The 18,733-nt window shown below is 45.2% G+C and overlaps 1 protein-coding gene across 2 annotated transcripts in view; it reads left to right on the top strand.

Moving 5' to 3' along the window:
• Window positions 1-18,733, top strand: part of Prkcb (protein kinase C beta) — a 394,800-nt gene that overhangs the window by 280,558 nt on the left and 95,509 nt on the right. For both annotated transcript variants that reach the window (XR_607822.3, XM_008849211.2), the window contains exons 8-9: window positions 1,709-1,805; window positions 11,522-11,668. Coding sequence is in view for 1 of the 2 variants with exons in the window: in XM_008849211.2 (XP_008847433.1) it covers window positions 1,709-1,805; window positions 11,522-11,668 (244 nt within the window). In the remaining variant the exon portion in view is untranslated. The remainder of the gene's footprint in view (window positions 1-1,708; window positions 1,806-11,521; window positions 11,669-18,733) is intronic.

Raw genomic sequence — 18,733 nt, 5'->3', positions numbered from 1 at the left:
CATCTACCATCCCTGGTTCTTACAGTCTTTCTTGCAATGGTCCCTGAGCCCTGGGTGGGTGAAGTTTAATATAGTTCAATCCAGAGGCATGCACTCTGCAGTCTCTTATGCTCTAGATTTTGGGCAGTTGTGGCTTTCTGTGTTCATCGCCCTCTGTTGCATGAGGAAGCTTCACTGGTGAGAGTTGAGAGATGCTTAAGTATTCTTTATACCCTGTTCCACTACGTTCTGTGAGCTTTAGGTATAAAGGTTGCATTGTAGATGTGCCACTTAGGGTTGGGCATCTCACAGACACTTATTCTCTGTGTTTAACCAGTTGTGGAACTCTGTAATAGTTTCCTATCTTCTTTTTTGACAGTTACTTTCTATTCGAAAAAAGTGACACTGGATTTCTTTTAAATGAAGAGATAGCAGACCCCTCCCCCTTTCATTTCATGTGTCAGCAACTGAATCCAGAGACTCGTGCATGCTAATCTTCACCCTTAACCCAGAAAGCAGACTTTCAAGGTGAACATACTTCATTTCGCAAACTTTCCTGGAACTCATGTGCACAGCAATCTCCCTGGGTTCCAGTGGAGACACACATGTGCTATTATTTTTGTGTATCTTTTAGAGATTCAGGGGGGAAAGAATTGAATAGTAAATATGGATGCTTAGAGGCTTGTTTTACTATTTCTACTTTGATTTATCCAGTCCCCTTATATTTGGAAGTTGCCTAAGAGGATTTATGAATGGAGAAAAATTATATATTTCTATCTGTTCATTTTTAGGGAAAACTGTTGGGGGAGCAGTTTAGAGGCCTCTCCCCCACCTTTGCAATGTCCATTTTCCTTATTCAGTCTTTTGATTGGCTGTGGTCAAGATCTTAGTGGTCAAGAAATTAACCAAAGCCACCGTGTTTATGATAGAAATGTTAATACTGTTAATAAAGAGAAAGACCATGCCATCTTTTGAGAACTTGTGGAATGCCCAGTGCTGCATTTACTGCACAAACATCACCACATTTCAATGTCATAACAACTCTCTGAAAAGGGAGTTTATTCCCACGTATAAATGCAACATATAAAGGCTCAGATGGGCTTTGGATCCAAGGCCCTCCAGAGGGGCAAGGACAGACGTGAGAAGGAACGCAGCCAAGGCATGATACCAGGGCCTCTGCACACAGCCACAGCACAATGTCCCCTAAGAGGCCAAATGCAGAGGAAAACAGTGCTGTGAGGTCGGTGGTCATCCAGATGCAGCCAAGAGCTGCGTGGAAGATGGCAGTGTGTGGAGTAAGGGGGCGGGAAGGGGACAACTCACAGAAGGAGAATATGCCACATGGGGACCCGTGCAGTAGGTGTGCATGTGCTGCACCCACATTTGGAGGTCAGAGGAGAACTTCAGGTGTTCGTTTTCATGGTCTGCCTTCTTTGAAGCAGGGTCACTGTGCTGTTTCCTGTTGTATACAACATTTTAGCTGGGAATTCTGCCTCTCATCTCACTGTCAGAGTGCTAGGGTTCCAGATACACTACTGCATCCAGGTTTACATGGGTTCTGGGGATTTGAAGTCAAGTCTTCATGCTTGCATGGCAAGCACTTTACTCACAGAGACATCTTCCAAGTCCTCAACACGTTTTTAAAGCAGGCCCCCAGCTCATGCCCTGCTCACTTCAATACTGTTACCTAGCGAGTCACACTTTGTCCCAACCTCTTGTCTCCCATTAGGTTCAAGTTACTGAGCCAGGAAGAGGGCGAGTACTTCAACGTGCCTGTGCCACCAGAAGGAAGTGAGGGCAACGAAGAGCTGCGGCAGAAATTTGAGGTGAGATTTCATTCTTCTGTTCTTTCAGCGGCGACCAGGTGTGTCTTAGCACCGTGATCGTTTCTTCCCATCCCGGGTATGGTGTGCTGTCTGGTGAGAAGTTCTGTACTCTGAGCCTCTGCAATGCTGTCCAGCTCCTAGAAAACTTTTACTAAGACTTGAAGACCTCTCCCTTGTGAAGTCCTCCCTCATTCAGACTTAGACATTTTCTCCAGGTTGTGCGTTCCATGCCACCTCGGTGGTGCTTTTGACTGGAACGGTAATAGAAACGCGGAAGTGGATGGAGTAGTGATGTGTTTTGGAAGGATTCTTGATCTGGATCTATCAGTAGGGGGTCTGAGCTGTTTCAGGTAGACTGTGCTGGTGACTCCATAAAGACTTTATGGGTGGACCATCACTGACAATCATTTTTGTCAAACCCACGGCCCTGGGCTCTGACCCTGGATTGTATGGCCGGCTTTTCCTACCTCAGAAAAGCTTCTTCCCCTCTCTAGAACTGGTGAACCCTACCCGCAGCTCTCTCAGAGTAGCAGGTATGCATGGTACCTCCCAGTTTCACAAAGGGAAATGTTTGGGGAGGGTAGGCTGGACTATATACATTACATGTAAATCATGTGATTTGAGAGTACTTTCACATGAGAAACATAGTCTTCTTTCACACGAATTTACTGTGTTGAGTCTGGTGTACATTCATCAAGTCTCAGTAAGCAATGCTCTACTAACCATGAAAAACAATGTGTAAAAGCAGCTAAAATTAGTTCATGTCATGCATTAACTAATTACACAAGAAACTTGAAAATGATGACAGCTTAAAATTCTATGGAAGAGGCACCAGGTATTTTCAGAATACAGTGACCTTGTCTGAGAAAGCAGGGGAAGGGTCATGGCGGAAACGGCAGTGGAATGGAACCAAGTAAAGAGGAGAGGAGGGGCGTGCCATTCCGAGAGAACAGCTTGTGCCAAGCCCTGGGGTGGGGAGTTACACAGCAACTATGTGAGACTGGCCAGGGAGACAAGAGTGGAGAGAGAAAGGGGTGAATCCAAGGTCAGGCTGCGGAAGTGGGGGAAGCCAGAGAGGCAAAACTACCTTGGCTTTGACAAGGGTCTTGACATTTATCTCAAGGAGCATGTTAGCTTCCTACTCAACTCCACACATAGTACTTAAGTATTCACCGGCCCCTTGTCTTGAGCCTGTGCCCCCACACAGCCTGGACAACGGTGATACTGTAGATGCTGAGGAGTCTCCCTGCAAATGAGTAGAAGAATCACATTGGTCTTGAGCTTGTCAATCATTCTCCCTCCACTGTTACAGTTTGAATCTCAAATGTCTCCCACAGGTTTATGGTTTATACGCTTGGCCCCCAGGTGGTGACTCTATTTTGGAAAATTCTAGGAACTTTAGCTGAAGGAACTATGTACTGGTCGTGGGTTCTTGTGGTGGGTGGCCCCTTCCTGTCTTGCTCTCTGCTTCCTCTCTACTGTGATGTAAGCAACTGTCCTCTGCCGTATACTCCCAATGCCATGATGTCCTGTCTAAGCACATAGGGTCAAGCGACCATAGCCTGAGCCTTCTGAAACTATAAGCCAAAATAGATCTTCCCTCTCTTAAGTTGTTTCTGTCAGTATTTGGTCACAGTGACAATCTGAGTGGCTAACACATGCAATGACCTTGACCCCTGAAGGTCATTTTTGTAGAGGTTCTGTATAAGCCCAGGTGACAATGAAAGAACCTTCTTACCACACAGAGTTGAGAGGTGGCTGTTTTCAGAAAAGGGTAGGAAAGGAGGCTTCCAGAGAAATCTTTCTGGAGAGGCTAGTGTTGTTAAAGCTGGGCAATTGTGGATGAAAAACAAGGCTGGCATTTTCTTGTATAAAATGAAGTCTCAGTTTTGCAAAATAATTTCTTCTGTCCTGGGGCAGCAGGAATGACATTTCCAAACACCAAGGAAACTATTTTCCGTGAAAACAGAGCATTTGTCTGAGGCAGTAATTGGCTTGAAGTACAGGGTTGTTTTATCTGCATGTGACAAAATATGTCCCTTTATCCCTAGCAAGAGCTTGCAAATGCTTGTTTATAGTTGAGTTATAATCTCTCCATACCATAGTTGTTGATTAAAAGAAATGCTTCCAACAGACTGAAATCCTTCCCAAATACACGGAGGAGTTTTACTTGACCTTGAACATGAGCACTGTAATTCCTTCTCAATAACCAATTAACACTCAGAATGACTCAGAAATGACCTTCAAGAGTGATGGGAAACTGAAGCTTCCAGAATTGGGGTGATAGTGTTCCATGGTGGGATACCCTGGGTGTGGTGATCGCACATGATCTATATCAGAACTTTGTCTGGAGGGCCATCCTCCAACTCTGACCTTACCTGTGGGCTAGGAAAGAGAAGCTTGGATTTGGGTGGTTCAGAACAGGGTTTCCTGACAGTCTTGGAATTCATTTTTTTACCAAAGCACTTATTATACTCTGTGTGCTAACTCTGAGTGCTTTGCAAACAAGAGCTCCTTTAGCCCTTGTCACAACCCTAAATGGGGGGCACTAGGAACACTCCCAGTTTCCTCTTGCAAAAGAAGAAACTGAGGCACAGAAGTGAAGTGCCTTTTAAAGGTCTCAGAGATGGTCATGGCCCTGGCTCTGAGTTTCCTCAGCAATAAACACCTGCCACTCATCTATAAGAAGGATTCAAAGCCTGATGTGGAGGCACTTGCGTATTCCCAGCAGCTGGGGCGCAGTGGCAGGAGGGTGCAGAGTTCAAGACTAGCCCTGACGACATAGCAAGACACTGATTCAAGAAAAAAATCAGTTGCTAGTAGCTTACTTGGGAATTGTCCCACAAGTCTTTGTGGGCAGATGAATAATGAGGATGTGAGGCAAGGAAAGGAAGCAGGAAGGCCTGTACAGCCTTTCACTGGTGTACCAGAACACCCCTCCTCCCAGCAGACACCAAAACCCAGGGATGCTAAATTCTCCTGTATAAAATGGCATTACATTTGGTGTCACCCTGACAAATCCGGTTGCTCTAAACTGTCTTCAGATGGCTTAGAATACACATTAACATACCAGTGGTTTCCAAAAGCTTGTTCTCTGTTGTTTAGGGACCAAGGACAAGAAAGAGAATGTATATGCTCAGTACACACAGTTGTTTTCCTCTGTTTTGGTCCATGGTTGCCTGACCCTGCTGCTACTGAGGACAGCTGTCAGATCAAGCAGTGGCTGCTACAGGCTTCTGGACTGTAATCCCACTGTAAAACTCTGAGCATTTGCCCAGAACACTTGCTGAATGTCTCCATCCAAGGACAGGAACCGGGCCTTACCCATAGCTTCCTTCCCTCCATAACATCTGAGGCACTTTCAGCCTGCCCCATTTGTGGGCCACACTAGCCGCTAAGAGTAGATGAGTGAGTCCTAAGGGCAGAGTGACAGGTGTTTGCAGAGTGCAGCCCAAGTGTGGGGAGTATGCCTGAGGGTTTTGGTGGTTTAACTAGGTGGCGTGGTGTTGGATCCTACTTACTATAGGCAAGTTACTCCATCTCTCTGAGTTTTCAACACACCATCTGTAAACAGGGAATTCTGACACTTTTTACCACAAAAGGTTACATGAGGATTGAATGATGTCATGCATTTAGAAGCATATGGCGCATCATCAGCATTAGACTTTAGATGCTGGTAATGGTCTTACCAGATCCTTCCCTGAAATAAACAAAGCTCAACACATGTTCCTAGAGTGGTAAGGGTAATCTATGGGTACCCCTCACCTTCTAGGACAGCTGGGAGCTCACTTGGAGGCTCCTTGGAAAACTGGGGTGCAGAGGGACTTGTAGTTTAAGTCAGGACAGGCATTAGGCATCTGATAGGGTCTTCTAGGACATTCTGAAAAGTGGCCTGGCTCTGCTCTCAGATCACCATTTGCTTTCTCTTCGGCAATGAGTCCTCAGGCTCTAAATTGCAGACATGAAAAGCAGCCATTAGCGGAGTCCTGTTTCTGAAGGCTTCCTGTCAGAGAAAGGGCGGCTTTCATTTTCCATTGTTCTTGCTTTGATGCTGTATCCTCAAGGCTGTGTACAACTGCGGTGTCTTCAGAAGGATGCGTGACAAGTTCTTGTCCCCCAAAGACTCTTCAGAAAGATGTGTGACAAGTTCATGTCCCCCTAAGCTTGTACTGGGGTCACAGCTCCAAATGCTTTCAGGAGCCAGGCACGCAAGGAGAGAAGCCTGGTCCCATGCAGTGCTTCCAGGTCTACTTCAAAAGAGGCCGGAGTCTGGTGTTTTGCTTTGTTTTGGTTTGGTTTCGTTGGTTTGTTTTGAGTACTGGGGCTAGATCACAGAGCCTCATGCATGCTAGGAAAGTGGTCCACCACTGAACCATACCCCCACCCCAATTCTGGGTTTTTATAAGAGCCTCTCCTGCATTTAACAGTTGAAAATGTGTTTAAATGTTAAAATAACAACAAATGCTGGACAGAATAGGCTTCTTATTTAGATTCCAGATACTGAACTAACATGCTGTTGTTATAACAAAGTACTTGAAGCTAGGTAATTACAAAAGAAAAAGAGTGTTTTAGCATACCATTTTGGAGACTGGTAGCCCAAGACTGGATAGTCCTGTCAGGGTGGCCTCTGGTGAGAACCATCTTGGCTGGATCTGTACATGGTGGAGAAACAGAAAAGGAGCTGGATGCATACAGAAGGGGCCCGGCACATGGGTAGCTTTCTTTCTAATGACCTGTTCTGGAGAGAAATAACTCAGTGAAATGAGAGTGAGCGAACGAGTGAGAGAGACAGAGAGAGAGAGAGAGAGAGATTTTTAAAATGTTGCTTATCTCCAGTTCCTCTGAACAAATTCAAAAGTTGCAAAGTGTGCGCTCCACTCTCTCTCCCATTTCAAAGGCAATGTGCTCCTGGGACCACAAAGTGGGTGGATAAGCACACCTCACGGGTGGGCTGGGAATAGGGTGGAGAACCAAGTACCTGAGTCTGATGGGTCCTAAATCAGCACAAAGGAAGTGGGAGACACAGGGATGAACAATGAGATGGTGGGGAAGAGTAGGCTTGGACCAGTCAGGAAACACCCAGGAGGCTGGAGGGATTCAAGACCATGTAAGGATGTGGCCCAAGAAATACAAAGCAACTTGTCAGGGGCTCCTTTTGTGAAGTTCCATTGCAGATGAGATGGTTTCATGAGGTCTTGGAGAGATGACTCAGCAATTAAGAGCCCTGGCTAATCTTTCAGAGGACCTGAGTTCAATTCCCAGCACCCACATGGCAGCTAACAACTGTCTATAACTCCAGTTCCAGGGGATCTGATTCCCTCTTCTGACCTCCACGGGCATTGCATGACACAGGTGTACTTACATACAAGCAGGCATTACACTCATACACATAAAATAAAAATAAATAAAAGTCAGAACAAAACAACAACAGCAACAAAGATGGTTTCATGCTTTGAATCACCGCATCTCTACCTGGGACCCTGACATTTCTCTCTCTGGTTCAGGTATCTTAGTTTTAACCCATGAAGACAACTGCTTGTTGGGTATTTTAGACTTCAACGTATCTTACTATAAAATAACCAGATCAGATACTGAGGATTTGATAGTAGTCCCAAACAACACAAGCACCCATCAACAGGAGAGGGGTGAACATTGACAATGGATGGGTCTTAGCAGCACAGAGGGACAAGTCCCTTGATTTGTACAGCAATGTGGAGGAGTTTCAAGAACTTTCTGATGAGTGGAAGAAAGCGGACATTAAAGGGTACATGTGCTTTGATTCCGTTTAGATGAAATTCAATAACAGCAAAATCTGGCCTGTGGGACTAGAAATCAGAACAGAAATTTGCCTTTGTTGTTTGAGACAGGAGATGGGCTGGGAATTTAGGGGGTTAGACATGTTCGATGTCTTCTTTGGTGTTAGGACTATACCAGTGACTACACTTGTCAAAATTCATAGAATTATGCATTTAATATCTGTGCATTTTACTCTATACATCTCAATTATTCATTTTTGTATGTATGTACATGTTCACATGTATATGGATACAGGTGGAGGCCAGAGAATAATCTCATCTGTCCTTCCTCAGACACCATTCATCTTTATTTTGAGACAGGATCTCTCACTGGCCTGGAACTCACTGAATTCCAGCTAAGCTGCTGGTCAGTGATTTCCAGAAATCCATCCTCCCCAGCACTGGGATGACCAGCATGTGCCACCATGTCTGACTTTTTTTTTTTTTTTTAACATGGATTCTGTATTTATAAGACAAGCCCTGTATTTATAAGACAAACACTAAGCTATCTCTCTAGCCTCCAACCACAATAGTTTAAAATGTTAATTAAGAAGACAAAAAGGCATGGAAGTTTTGCGGGGAAGCTGAGTGATGATAGCGGGAAGAGGAAACAAACCTGGTAGTGTTTAGCCTGCGTGGGAAGGAGGATCCGCAGCGCCACATGTGTGAAATCAGAGCCCTCATCGCTTCCCGTCCTCTTATGCACTCCTCCAAACACACCCACACTTTGCATCCCAGTGGAGAGACCAGCATCTTTCAAGTTGCTCAGAATGGAAGCTGGGAATCCGTCCTTCATTTCTCCTGTCTCCCTCTCCCTCACTGTCCCCAGCTGTGATGAGTCTGTCTCCCACATACATCCACTTCCATCCCTTACACTGAAGACACTTAAATCCAGTCTCACCAATGTCCCGTCTAATAGCTACAGTCACTACCTAATGGCCTTCAGACTCACAACCATCAGCCTGGTTCCTTTGCTCTATGCAAGGCGATCTTAATATAGTACAGTCACAACATGGTCCTGCTTAAAAACCTTTCAGAGGCAGCAAGTTATGCTCACAATCCTCGATGCGGTTGACAAGGTCCTTCTAGCCCTCTGGCCACATCTCACATACCTGTCTGTCCCCTGAGCTCCAGTCAGGTGAGCCAATGTTTACTTCATCCACTGTGCCTCGCTTTCTCACCTGCAGTGGTGCTCCCACTGCCAATACAGAGCCTTCCCCTGGCTAACTCTGACATAGTTTTGGACACAGTATGAGGACCCAGGGCCTGCAAGATAGTCTTTCTTTGAGCGTCGGTATCTGCTATGCGCCCTGATACATCCTCAGATCCTACAGTGGGGCATGGCATGCAGCAGGCACTCAGTAAGTGTTCCTTGATGGAAGGGGCTGGGAAAATGGCTCGATGGGTAAAACACTTGCTGCAGAATCATGAGGTCTTGAGTTTGAATCCCTAGAACCCATGTAAACGCAGGTGTGGTAGCATGCCTCTGTAATCCCAATACTCCTCTGGAGAGATGGGAGGTGGTGACAGGGGAGTCCCCAGAGGCTCCAGGGCCAGCTAGCCTGGTGTACCCCGTAGTGAACAGCAAGAGAGGCCAGGCCTCAAATGAGGTGGAAAGCGCGGACCAGCACTTGAGCTTGCCCTCTGACCTTCACGTGCATGCCATCGCATGCACATACACACCACCACCTCCAGCCCCACACACGTGCACTTACACCAACACACATAAAGATCGAAACAAAACCCCAAGAGGCTTTTCCTTGCCTCTTTGTCATCAAAAGATACCGAACAATGAAACAACAATAATGATAGCTGTCATCCCTGAGTATCTGCGGTGTGCCAGGAGCCCTGCACGACCTCAGTGATTCATCATCCATGTCCTTGTCTCCATCTCCTTGCAAGGGACTAAGGTTAAAAAAGATTCATTCATCAATGCGCCCAAGTGCCTGCTCTGCTCCACGTACACATGCAGGCACCAGGAATTAGTGAGAACCAAGCTGAGGAAGTCTGTCTTCAAGGAGCTTATATTCTGATGTGAAGGGAAAGAAAAATTTTGAAACAAGTAAATGTGAAGAAAATAAATAGGCAGAATGGAAATTACAAGCACAGAATGGAAATTTATGTACAGCAGTTGGGAAAGCCTCTCTTACCAGAAAGCTTAAGCATCTTTGGCCTAGGGGCATGTTTAGTACTGTCAGTGACAGACAGCAAGGTCAGCATGGAAGAAACAAAAGACGGAGAGGATGCAGAGGGACCGGGCCATGAATGGCTCTTGCTCTGGGACACTGGAGGGTAGAGGAGGTTTAGGTACAAATGGCAGGAACCAGCTGATTTGTTCAAGGCCATACAGGTGAGCCTTGTCAGCCGGGATGCTAACCTGAGCTTTTAACTCTTCAATGCTGTCTTCCTAGAAGTGAAGTGTGTCACAGAGTCCTTGGTGGCTCAGGTTCAGGTGCACCTCGATCTCGAGCTTTCACTGCTAGTCTGTGCCTCCATTCTGCACACAGCAGGGAGCCCGTCTCCCAGCAAACGTGGGCCTCAGGTACAACAGCCCTGAGATAGGAGAGGCCTAGGATATTGGAATTCATAAGCTTTCTGTCACAGTAACAAACACCTGAGATAAATCAACTTAAAGTTTTATTTTGGCTCAAGGTTTCAGAGGTTTTTGGCATTGTCAGTTAGTGTATAGAGAACTGGTACATCATTATGTGAACATATGGCAGAGGAAACCCTTACCTCATAGCATCTGGCAAGCAGAGAGAGAGAGAGAGAGAGAGAGAGAGAGAGAGAGAGAGAGACCAGTGACTCACAATCCCTTTCAAGGACACACTCCCACTGACCTAAAACATCTAGCTATACCCTACGTCTTAAAGGTTCTGTCATCTCCCAATAGCACTGAGTTTAACATGCAGGTCTTTAAAATATTTTATTATTTTTATTTTATGTGTATAAGTGTTATTCCTGCATATAGGCAAATGCACCCGTGTCGTGCAGTGCCTGCAGAGGACAGAAAAGGCTGTTGGATCCCCTGGAACTGTAGTTATGGAGGTTGTTAGCTGCCATGTGGGTGCTGGGATTCAAACCCACATCTTCTGCAAGAACAGTCAGTGTTCTTAACTGTTGAGCCATCTCTCCAGCCCCGTATGCAGGTCTTTGGGGGACATGTACACCCAAACTATCACAACACTCAAGGGAGTGAAAAACAGTTGGGCCTGGGCTGCAGGGAACAAAGACCTTGGAAGAAAAGAGATCAGAAAGCCAGCTGTGTAAGTCATCTTTCTGTTGCTATAACCAAACATCTGAGATCATTAACTTAAAAAGTTACTCGTCCAAACCACAGCACCAGGCAGGTCTGATCTCATAGGGCCTCCATATTTTGGGGGGCAGGGGGTATTTTTGAGATGGGTCTCCCTGTAGCCCCAGCTGGCCTGGAACTCGCTGTGTAGACCAGGCTGGCCTCAAACTCACAGAGATCCACCTGCCTCTGCCTCCCAAGTGCTGGGATTAAAGGTGTGTGCCACCACGCCTGGCCTTTAGGGCCTCCATCTTTATCCTGACATTGATGGACTTCAACTGAAGCATTTGGGGCAGCAGGTAACTCAGTTGTATGAGAAGCTTCATGCCACTTGCTGTGAAGCCCTGTGTGGAAGGAGCCAACATGGCTCATCCAGGTGACAGACAGACCTAACAGGCAGTGCTGATGGAGATGGAAGGAGGTTCATAAATTTCAGAGGCAGTGAAAAGAGGAAAATAACAGTTCCTGAAGATGGGTGAGATGCCAGGGATACAGAGAGATGCAAGGGCCCAGGATGGCCTTGCACAGTGTTGCGTGGTTGTGCTTTGCACAGGGCTTGAGTTCGTGTATCTTCCTACCAGAGCGTCTCCACCCCTTATCCTGTGTTCTGTGTGCTTCTCCTCCAGAGAGCCAAGATCGGCCAGGGTACCAAGGTTCCAGAAGAAAAGACGACCAATACCATCTCCAAATTTGATAACAATGGCAACAGGGACCGGATGAAACTGACCGATTTTAACTTCCTGATGGTGCTGGGAAAGGGGAGCTTTGGCAAGGTACGGTATGATTTGGTGACTTCAGATTAAGCAGCTGTCCCTGTGGGACTTGTATGCTGGTGGCAAAAGATGAAAATATAAATATATCCACATCACAGTTTGTAACAAATATCACGAAGGAAACAAATAGGGGACGATGTCACATACAGACTGAGGGGGGACCCACTCACGTGATCTGAGAAGGAGATGGAAAGAGTGGGAGTGAGCCAACTGCATTCAGAGCAAGGAAGAGGAGCTGGGGACATAGCTCAGTTGGTACGGTGCTTGCCTAGCATGCACAAAGCCTAGAGTTCAATAGCCAGCCCCGTGTAACCTGTGGTACATGCCTGTAATCCTTGCATGTGGGGGTTGGAGGTGGGGGCAGGAGGATCAGAAGCTCATGATTATTCTCAGCTACAAGTGAGTTCCAGGCTGTTCCTGGGCTACATGAGACTCTATCTCTAAAAACAAGTCAGAACAGGGAAGGAATGCTCTAGTGGAAGGAACAGCTTTTCCAGTTCTGTGAAGTGGGGAAGAACTTGATGCCTTCTAGGTGTCATCAGAAGGTGTGCGGTCCATAGTGACCTGCAAGAAGGAGCGGGGTATGAGGTTGCAGAGGGAAGCAGGGGCCTGATCATGCCTCTGCCGAGCTATGAAGAGTGGATTTTATTCATGGTGCAGTGGGGAGTCCTTGGAAGTTTTTAAGCAGGGAAGTGACACGATCAGATTTGCCTTTGGAAAAGATCACGGTGGCAGCAGAGAGTGGAAACAATTCCTTTCAAACAGCAGCACGATTGAAAGATGACCCTGGGACTCGTAGACCGATCCTGGATGCTTTTATAGATACTGTGAGACAATGTTTTACCAGAGTTGAGATTGTGTTATAAGTATTCCTGACTTGTTTAGTGCTGTTTGGAGTCTTTTAATCCCTTCATGTACCACAAAGATGTCTGGTATAAATCTCATCCCATGAACTCAGGTGTGCAAAAAATATGAATTTCCCCTCCATCTATAAAATTTATACCAGGAATCAGAAGGTTATCTTTGAATCCCCTATGTTCTCTATCCTTGCCCTCCCACCACCCCTGTGCCCTTCCATGCCATGAACAACCCACAACCCAATCTTGCTGGGCCCTTCAAATACCCAGCATCGAATTTGGCTCTGTGCTCCGTTGCACAGCCTTCATCTCAACCATGCACATACATGGACCACAGCAGCAGCTCCTAACTGCCCTCCATCCCATTACCTATAAACATACTCTTCGCTTGGCAGCATAGTAATGTTTAAAAACTTACCTTAGGCCAGACGTCTATCCTGGTTAAAGCCTTCCAATGACTTCCCATCACAAATCTACTCTCTTGGCTTATGGTGCCCCTTATAATCTAACACTTTTTCTGCTGACATCTTTCCTTTCTCTTCTCCCCATTACTCAACGTACCCTAAACACACTGATGGCTCTTGAATGGCTGAAACGTGCCAAGTTCCCTCTTAGAGCTTTGGTGACGTTAGACCTTTTGGTCTTTGCATGACTGGATCCTTCTTGTAATTCATGTCTTTATTTGGACAAGACTTCTATGAGCTACTCCCTGATCACCCACTTAAAGTAGCCACTCACGAATTCTTGTTTGGGGTAGGGTTTTGTTATGTAGCGCAGGCTATTGTCCAACTCATAAACCTCCTGGCTCATCTCCCTAAGTGCTAGGATTATAGACATGCACCCCCATGCTCAGCCACTCTCTGTTGCATTTCACCCTCTCATGGAGACCATCACTGGAGGATACTCTTATTTCCATATTGGTCTATCTTTTCCCCACTTTAGATCTAAGCTCCCCAAGAGGAGAGGTTTCTACTGGGGTAATTTCAGGATCTGTGGACCAAATTCATTCAGTATCTAAGATGGATGCTTGTGTTTTCTCTTGCCTATGGCCAGATTATCTGCTAAGATTTAATAATATCTGAAGTGATGTCTCAAAGTTTGAGGAACCTCAGAATGGAGTGAGAATGGAGAGGCAGGTCAGGCACTCAGGGGGATGGCCAAGCAGCACTGAGGGTCTCAAGGTTAGACAATAGGGAGCTAACTGTGGTCCATACCACTGTGTGAGTTTTTCCAGCATTGCTGGCCATGGGGATGGGGAAGCAGGTGGTGAGTTTGAGCTAAGGGTGGGATTAGCAAACCCAGTGAGCTAGATTATGGTAATAAGGAAGCTAGGGATTCTGGGAAGGGAGATGCTTGCTACAGATCCAGAGAGCATGGTGTTTGGCCAATATTCAATAAAAATTTATTAGATGAATAAACGAAAGTGATACTTAGACTGAGTCAGGACGGAAAGCTAACAGGAAAAGGGTCATCACTTGGATGGAAAAGAAGGAATGTGCAGAAGCCTAGGGATGAAAGCAAAGAGGTGAGTCAGGATGTTTAGAGCATTAGGGAGAGGGGATTCTAAGCTGTAGCAGTTTCCCTAGTGAGGAGGACGAAAGTGGCCTAAGGACAGAGGCAGTTCTAATGCGCTAGGCCCATTGGGGAGTTTTGTTTTGTTTTGGCTTTTTGTGTCTTCTTTATTAAAAAAAATTCCTGCAATTTTCATACACTGTAATTTGATGGTATTTAGGCTCCCTCTGTTATTCCTACTTCCCTTTATTGCCCCCATTCAATTTAATGTGTATATATAACATATATTGTATATATGTTATATATATACTATACATATATATATATGTATATGGCCTAGAGAGAGTCTAATTTGTATCCCCAAATGTCCTTCAGTGTGGATCCATCCACTGGAGCCTGGTTAACCTACCAAGAGTCCCAAGTTTGAAGGAAGCTGTCTCTGCCCCTCCCAGCAGCCATCTGTTGCCATGGTTTCCTTAGGTGGGATTGGCACATCTTACCCACTTCCAGGTGCTGGGATTTTTTTTTTTTTTCTGCTCTGAGCCTGCATGGGACCTGTGACCCCGTCCTCCTGCCTCATCCTCTCGGGTGCTGCGATTATACAGAAGCATCACCAAACCACCCTCAGTTGGGAGTTTAAAAAAATTAAATGTAGTGCATATAGCCTTAGCTACTCAAAAACCTGAGGAAGGAGGATTGCTTGAGTACATAAGTCTGAGACCAACAGGGCAACACAGTGAAACCTCTATCTCAAATAAAGAAAACTGAATCACACACGCACGCACGCACCCCACAGGACTTTATTGAGATATAATTTGCAAACCATTTTAATCTCCCCATGTAAACCATGCAATCAAATGTTTTCTAATTTGTCACAGAACTGTGCAGCCATCAACGCAGTCTCAACACTGTACCACCCAAGAAACTATAATCATTCGCAGTCCTTCCTCATTTCTTTTCTCCCCAATTATATTTTCAGTCAGCCTTGTATTCATGTGGTTCATAATTAAAATTACATTAAAAGGCTAAACACTGGGAAATCTTACTCCTACCCAAGTGCACCAACTGTTGTGGCCCCTTGCTGCCTCGACTTCCATATGTGAACTTTTGTTAATTGAATTTGCTTCTTTCTGGTCTCTCCAGGCCCATTTAGCCTTCTTATTTTGCCCTTGTTAACTCAAAAGTCAGTGTGCTGTGCATATGCATCTGATGGCTCAACAATCGAGGCTGGAGAACTGCTGATGGAAAAATGGAAGCTCCACGGGCGCTCCTGCAAAGAATTGGGGTTGTGGGTGGGGTGGGGTAGTGGGAGAATGGATCATTGGGGAATAGTGAGCAAATACAGAATAGATCGTATGTTTCCATGGTAACTTTTATAATAATTGAGAATTCTCTTGCAAACCAGGAATGGAGCATCCAATACATCAGAGAACAACAGTCTGTCGTGAAAACAAAACAGACTCACAGACATCTCTGTGATCATTTAAAACACAGCATAATCCTGTGCCGCTCTTGTGGTACTAAGTGTAGTTTGAAATTAATGCAGTTTTGTATTTGAATGCCAACTTTGAACATTTTTCAGGATCTGGGTAGGTATGTAGATCAGGCTTCTTAAAGAGAAGAACTCAGCCTGGAGAATCTGCTCTCTCCCTTCGAAGATGAAAGACGCAAGCCTTGGGGCTTTGCACCTCCCCTCCCCCAGGTCCACAATATCAGATCTGGCCCAGAAAAACATGCTCTTAAGCACTGTGATCATTTGCAGAACAACCAGGGAATGACACAAGCATTTTGCTAAGACCTGTGAAAATGACACAAGAGTGAAAGCAAGTGCAGTGCGAGGCCATTGAATTCCAAATGGGTCGGCCCAGTTTCCGGTTTCGAGAGCTTGCAAGAGAAGACCCACTTGGGGAGTTAAACTCAGGTCTACCTGGAAGAGTTATCTTACCTGAGCAGGGCTTGTTGGCATGTCTTATTTCCTTGGAGATAGATGCTTCTAGAAACTTTATGTATCTGTCAAGTGGGCAGAAATGTACAGTGACCTTACTGAGTTAGCATGACCTCATACATACACACACAGCACAGATACAACTCTTTTTAAAACAGTAATATTTTTATTTTCTTTGAAATTTTTCATACATTTATATGATATATCCATCTACCACTGACTCCCTCCAACTCCCTCTAGTGCCCCCAACCCTCCCAACTTCATGTCCCCTTTTAAATTGTTATTAATAATCCCCAGAGTCCAATTAGTGATGCTCATATATGCATGGGGACTGACTCTGCCTCCCCCAGCAGTTATAAGCTACCAATAACTCCTCCTCTAGGGTTGGCACCTCAGGAACGCCTCCCACATCCATGTTGATTTTGACTGGCTTGATCTTGTGCATGTCTTATGCAGATGACCATGGCTACTATGAGCTGATGCGTGCAACAGCCATATCATGTCCAGAAGTCAGCATTTCACAACTCTCCTCACCATCTGTTGACTCTTACATTATCTCTTCCTCAATGTTCCCTGAGCCTTGAATGGAGGGAGATTGATATAGATGACCCACCCACAGTTACTTATACTTGGTACTTTGACCAGTTATGAATCTCTGCATTAACTACTGCCCACTGCAAAAAAAAAAAGAAGCTTCTCCGACCAAAGTCAAGAGCAGCACAAATCTATGGGTATAAACATAAGTACTTAAAAGGAAGTTCAATAGCATGACTATTAGCAAAACAACAGCACAGGTTCCTCCCTCAGTCCTATGATCTCTGCAGTTATGGGCTTTTGAATATCTTTCCAGTGTCAGGCATGAATTCCCTCCTGTGGATCAGGCCTCATAGCCAGTCAGAAAGTGGTTGGTTACCTCCCTAACTTACATACCACTATTGCACCAGCAGGCATATCTTGCCTGGCAGGTTGGCATTGAAGCATACAGGGTTCAGCACTGCGTAAGATCATTTTTATCTTTTCTCCCCCAGAAGACCTTCTAGCACTTCTAGCACTATGTAAGCCAGCCAGCAGGTAGAGAGTTTCCTGGTCAGTTCAAGGGAGATACAACTCTCTCCACCACATACTTGGTGATGAGTCATAAACATTATTAAGTAATTAAGTCTGATACTGCCTGTGTTCTGAGATGCTAATGGACTCATAGTAATGTTTCATACTATTCAGATATTTTTTTTAAAAATTGCACAGGGACTGGGAAGATAGCTCAGTTAATAATGTTTGTCACACAAGCATGAGGACTTGGGCTTATGGTGGTGGCATGCACCTATAATCCCAGCTGTGGGGAGGCAGAGGTATGAGGATCTCTGGGGCTTGCTGGTGAAACTGGTGAGCTCCAGGTTCCATGACAAAAAATAGGATGGAGCCCTAGATGAAGAGCTACAGGCAGCTGAAGGCTGCTGAGAGGGAGAATCAGTGTTCTCTAGCGATGAGTTCCCTGATAGGCTATCCAATCTCAAATGGTCAGCCCTAAACACATGTACATAGGAACAACACGAAATGAACATATATATATGGAGAGAGTGAGGTCATGAATTTGTGAGAGAGCTGGGAAGGACACAGAGTTGAAGGGGAGATGAAGGGGTGGAAATGATATAAATATAGTACTCGTGAATGAAATTCTAAAATTTTTAAAATAAAATATAATAGCATACAATGCAAAAATAAATCAATAAGTAAGTGGAGAGCAATAGAGGAGAACACCTGATATAGACCTTTGGCCTCTGCATGCATGTGCAGACACATGTGCATGTACCCATGCACATACACACACAAACATAAGCATACACACCACACATATACACAGTTAAACAGGAACATTTGAATGAGTCTCTTGTTTCCTCTGGGTCTTGTCTATGGAAGGTGGTGTGTGTGTATGTGTGTGTGTGTGTGTGTGTGTGTGTCCATTGTCAGTTAAGACAAGGCCCAGGGAAGCAGCAGTGTTTCGTGGGATTTATCTAAAAAATAATAATAATAAGGAAGGAGCTGGAGAGATGGTTCAGTGGTTAAGAGCACTGACTGCTCTTTGCGCAGGGCCTGGGTTTGAGTCCCAGCACCCACATGGTGGCTAACAACAGTCTATAACTCCAGTTCCAGGGAATCCAATGCCCTCTTCTGACCTCCATGGGCATTGCACAACATAGGTGCACTTACACATATGGGCATAACACTCATACACATAAAAATAAATAAAATACTAAAAAAAAAAAAAAAACATGAGGAAGCTCAAGCACAGGCTAGGGAGGAGACTCAGTGGGAAAGGGCTTGCTCTGTAATCATGAGGACCGTTTGAATCCCCAAAACCTACATGGAGTTGAGTGCAACAGTGCACACTTGTACTCCCAGCTCTACTATGGTGAGATGAGAGGTGGAAGCAGGAGAGTCCCCTGAAGCTGGAGGCCGGCAGCTTTGAAGATGCATGACGAACAACAATGAAACCCTGTCTCAAACAAGGGGACAGGAGAGGACTAACACCAGAGGTTATCCTTGACCTCCTCCACATATGCACCATCATACATGCACATTATCACACACAGGAATGTGTACACACACATACTATGCACACACAGAGATTTTAAAAAGCTTAAACCCAATAGCACAAAATCTATGTAAAATGATATTTATTATATTATTGATAACAGAAAAAATAAAACAACTCAAAGGCCCATGAAGTTTAAATAATAGTGTATCCAAGAT

Source organism: Nannospalax galili, unplaced genomic scaffold (assembly GCF_000622305.1).
Source record: "Nannospalax galili isolate Female #2095 unplaced genomic scaffold, S.galili_v1.0 scaffold84, whole genome shotgun sequence".
Lineage (NCBI taxonomy): Eukaryota > Metazoa > Chordata > Mammalia > Rodentia > Spalacidae > Nannospalax > Nannospalax galili.
Note: the sequence above shows the minus strand (reverse complement) of the source record. Positions and strands in the feature narration are given on the sequence as shown.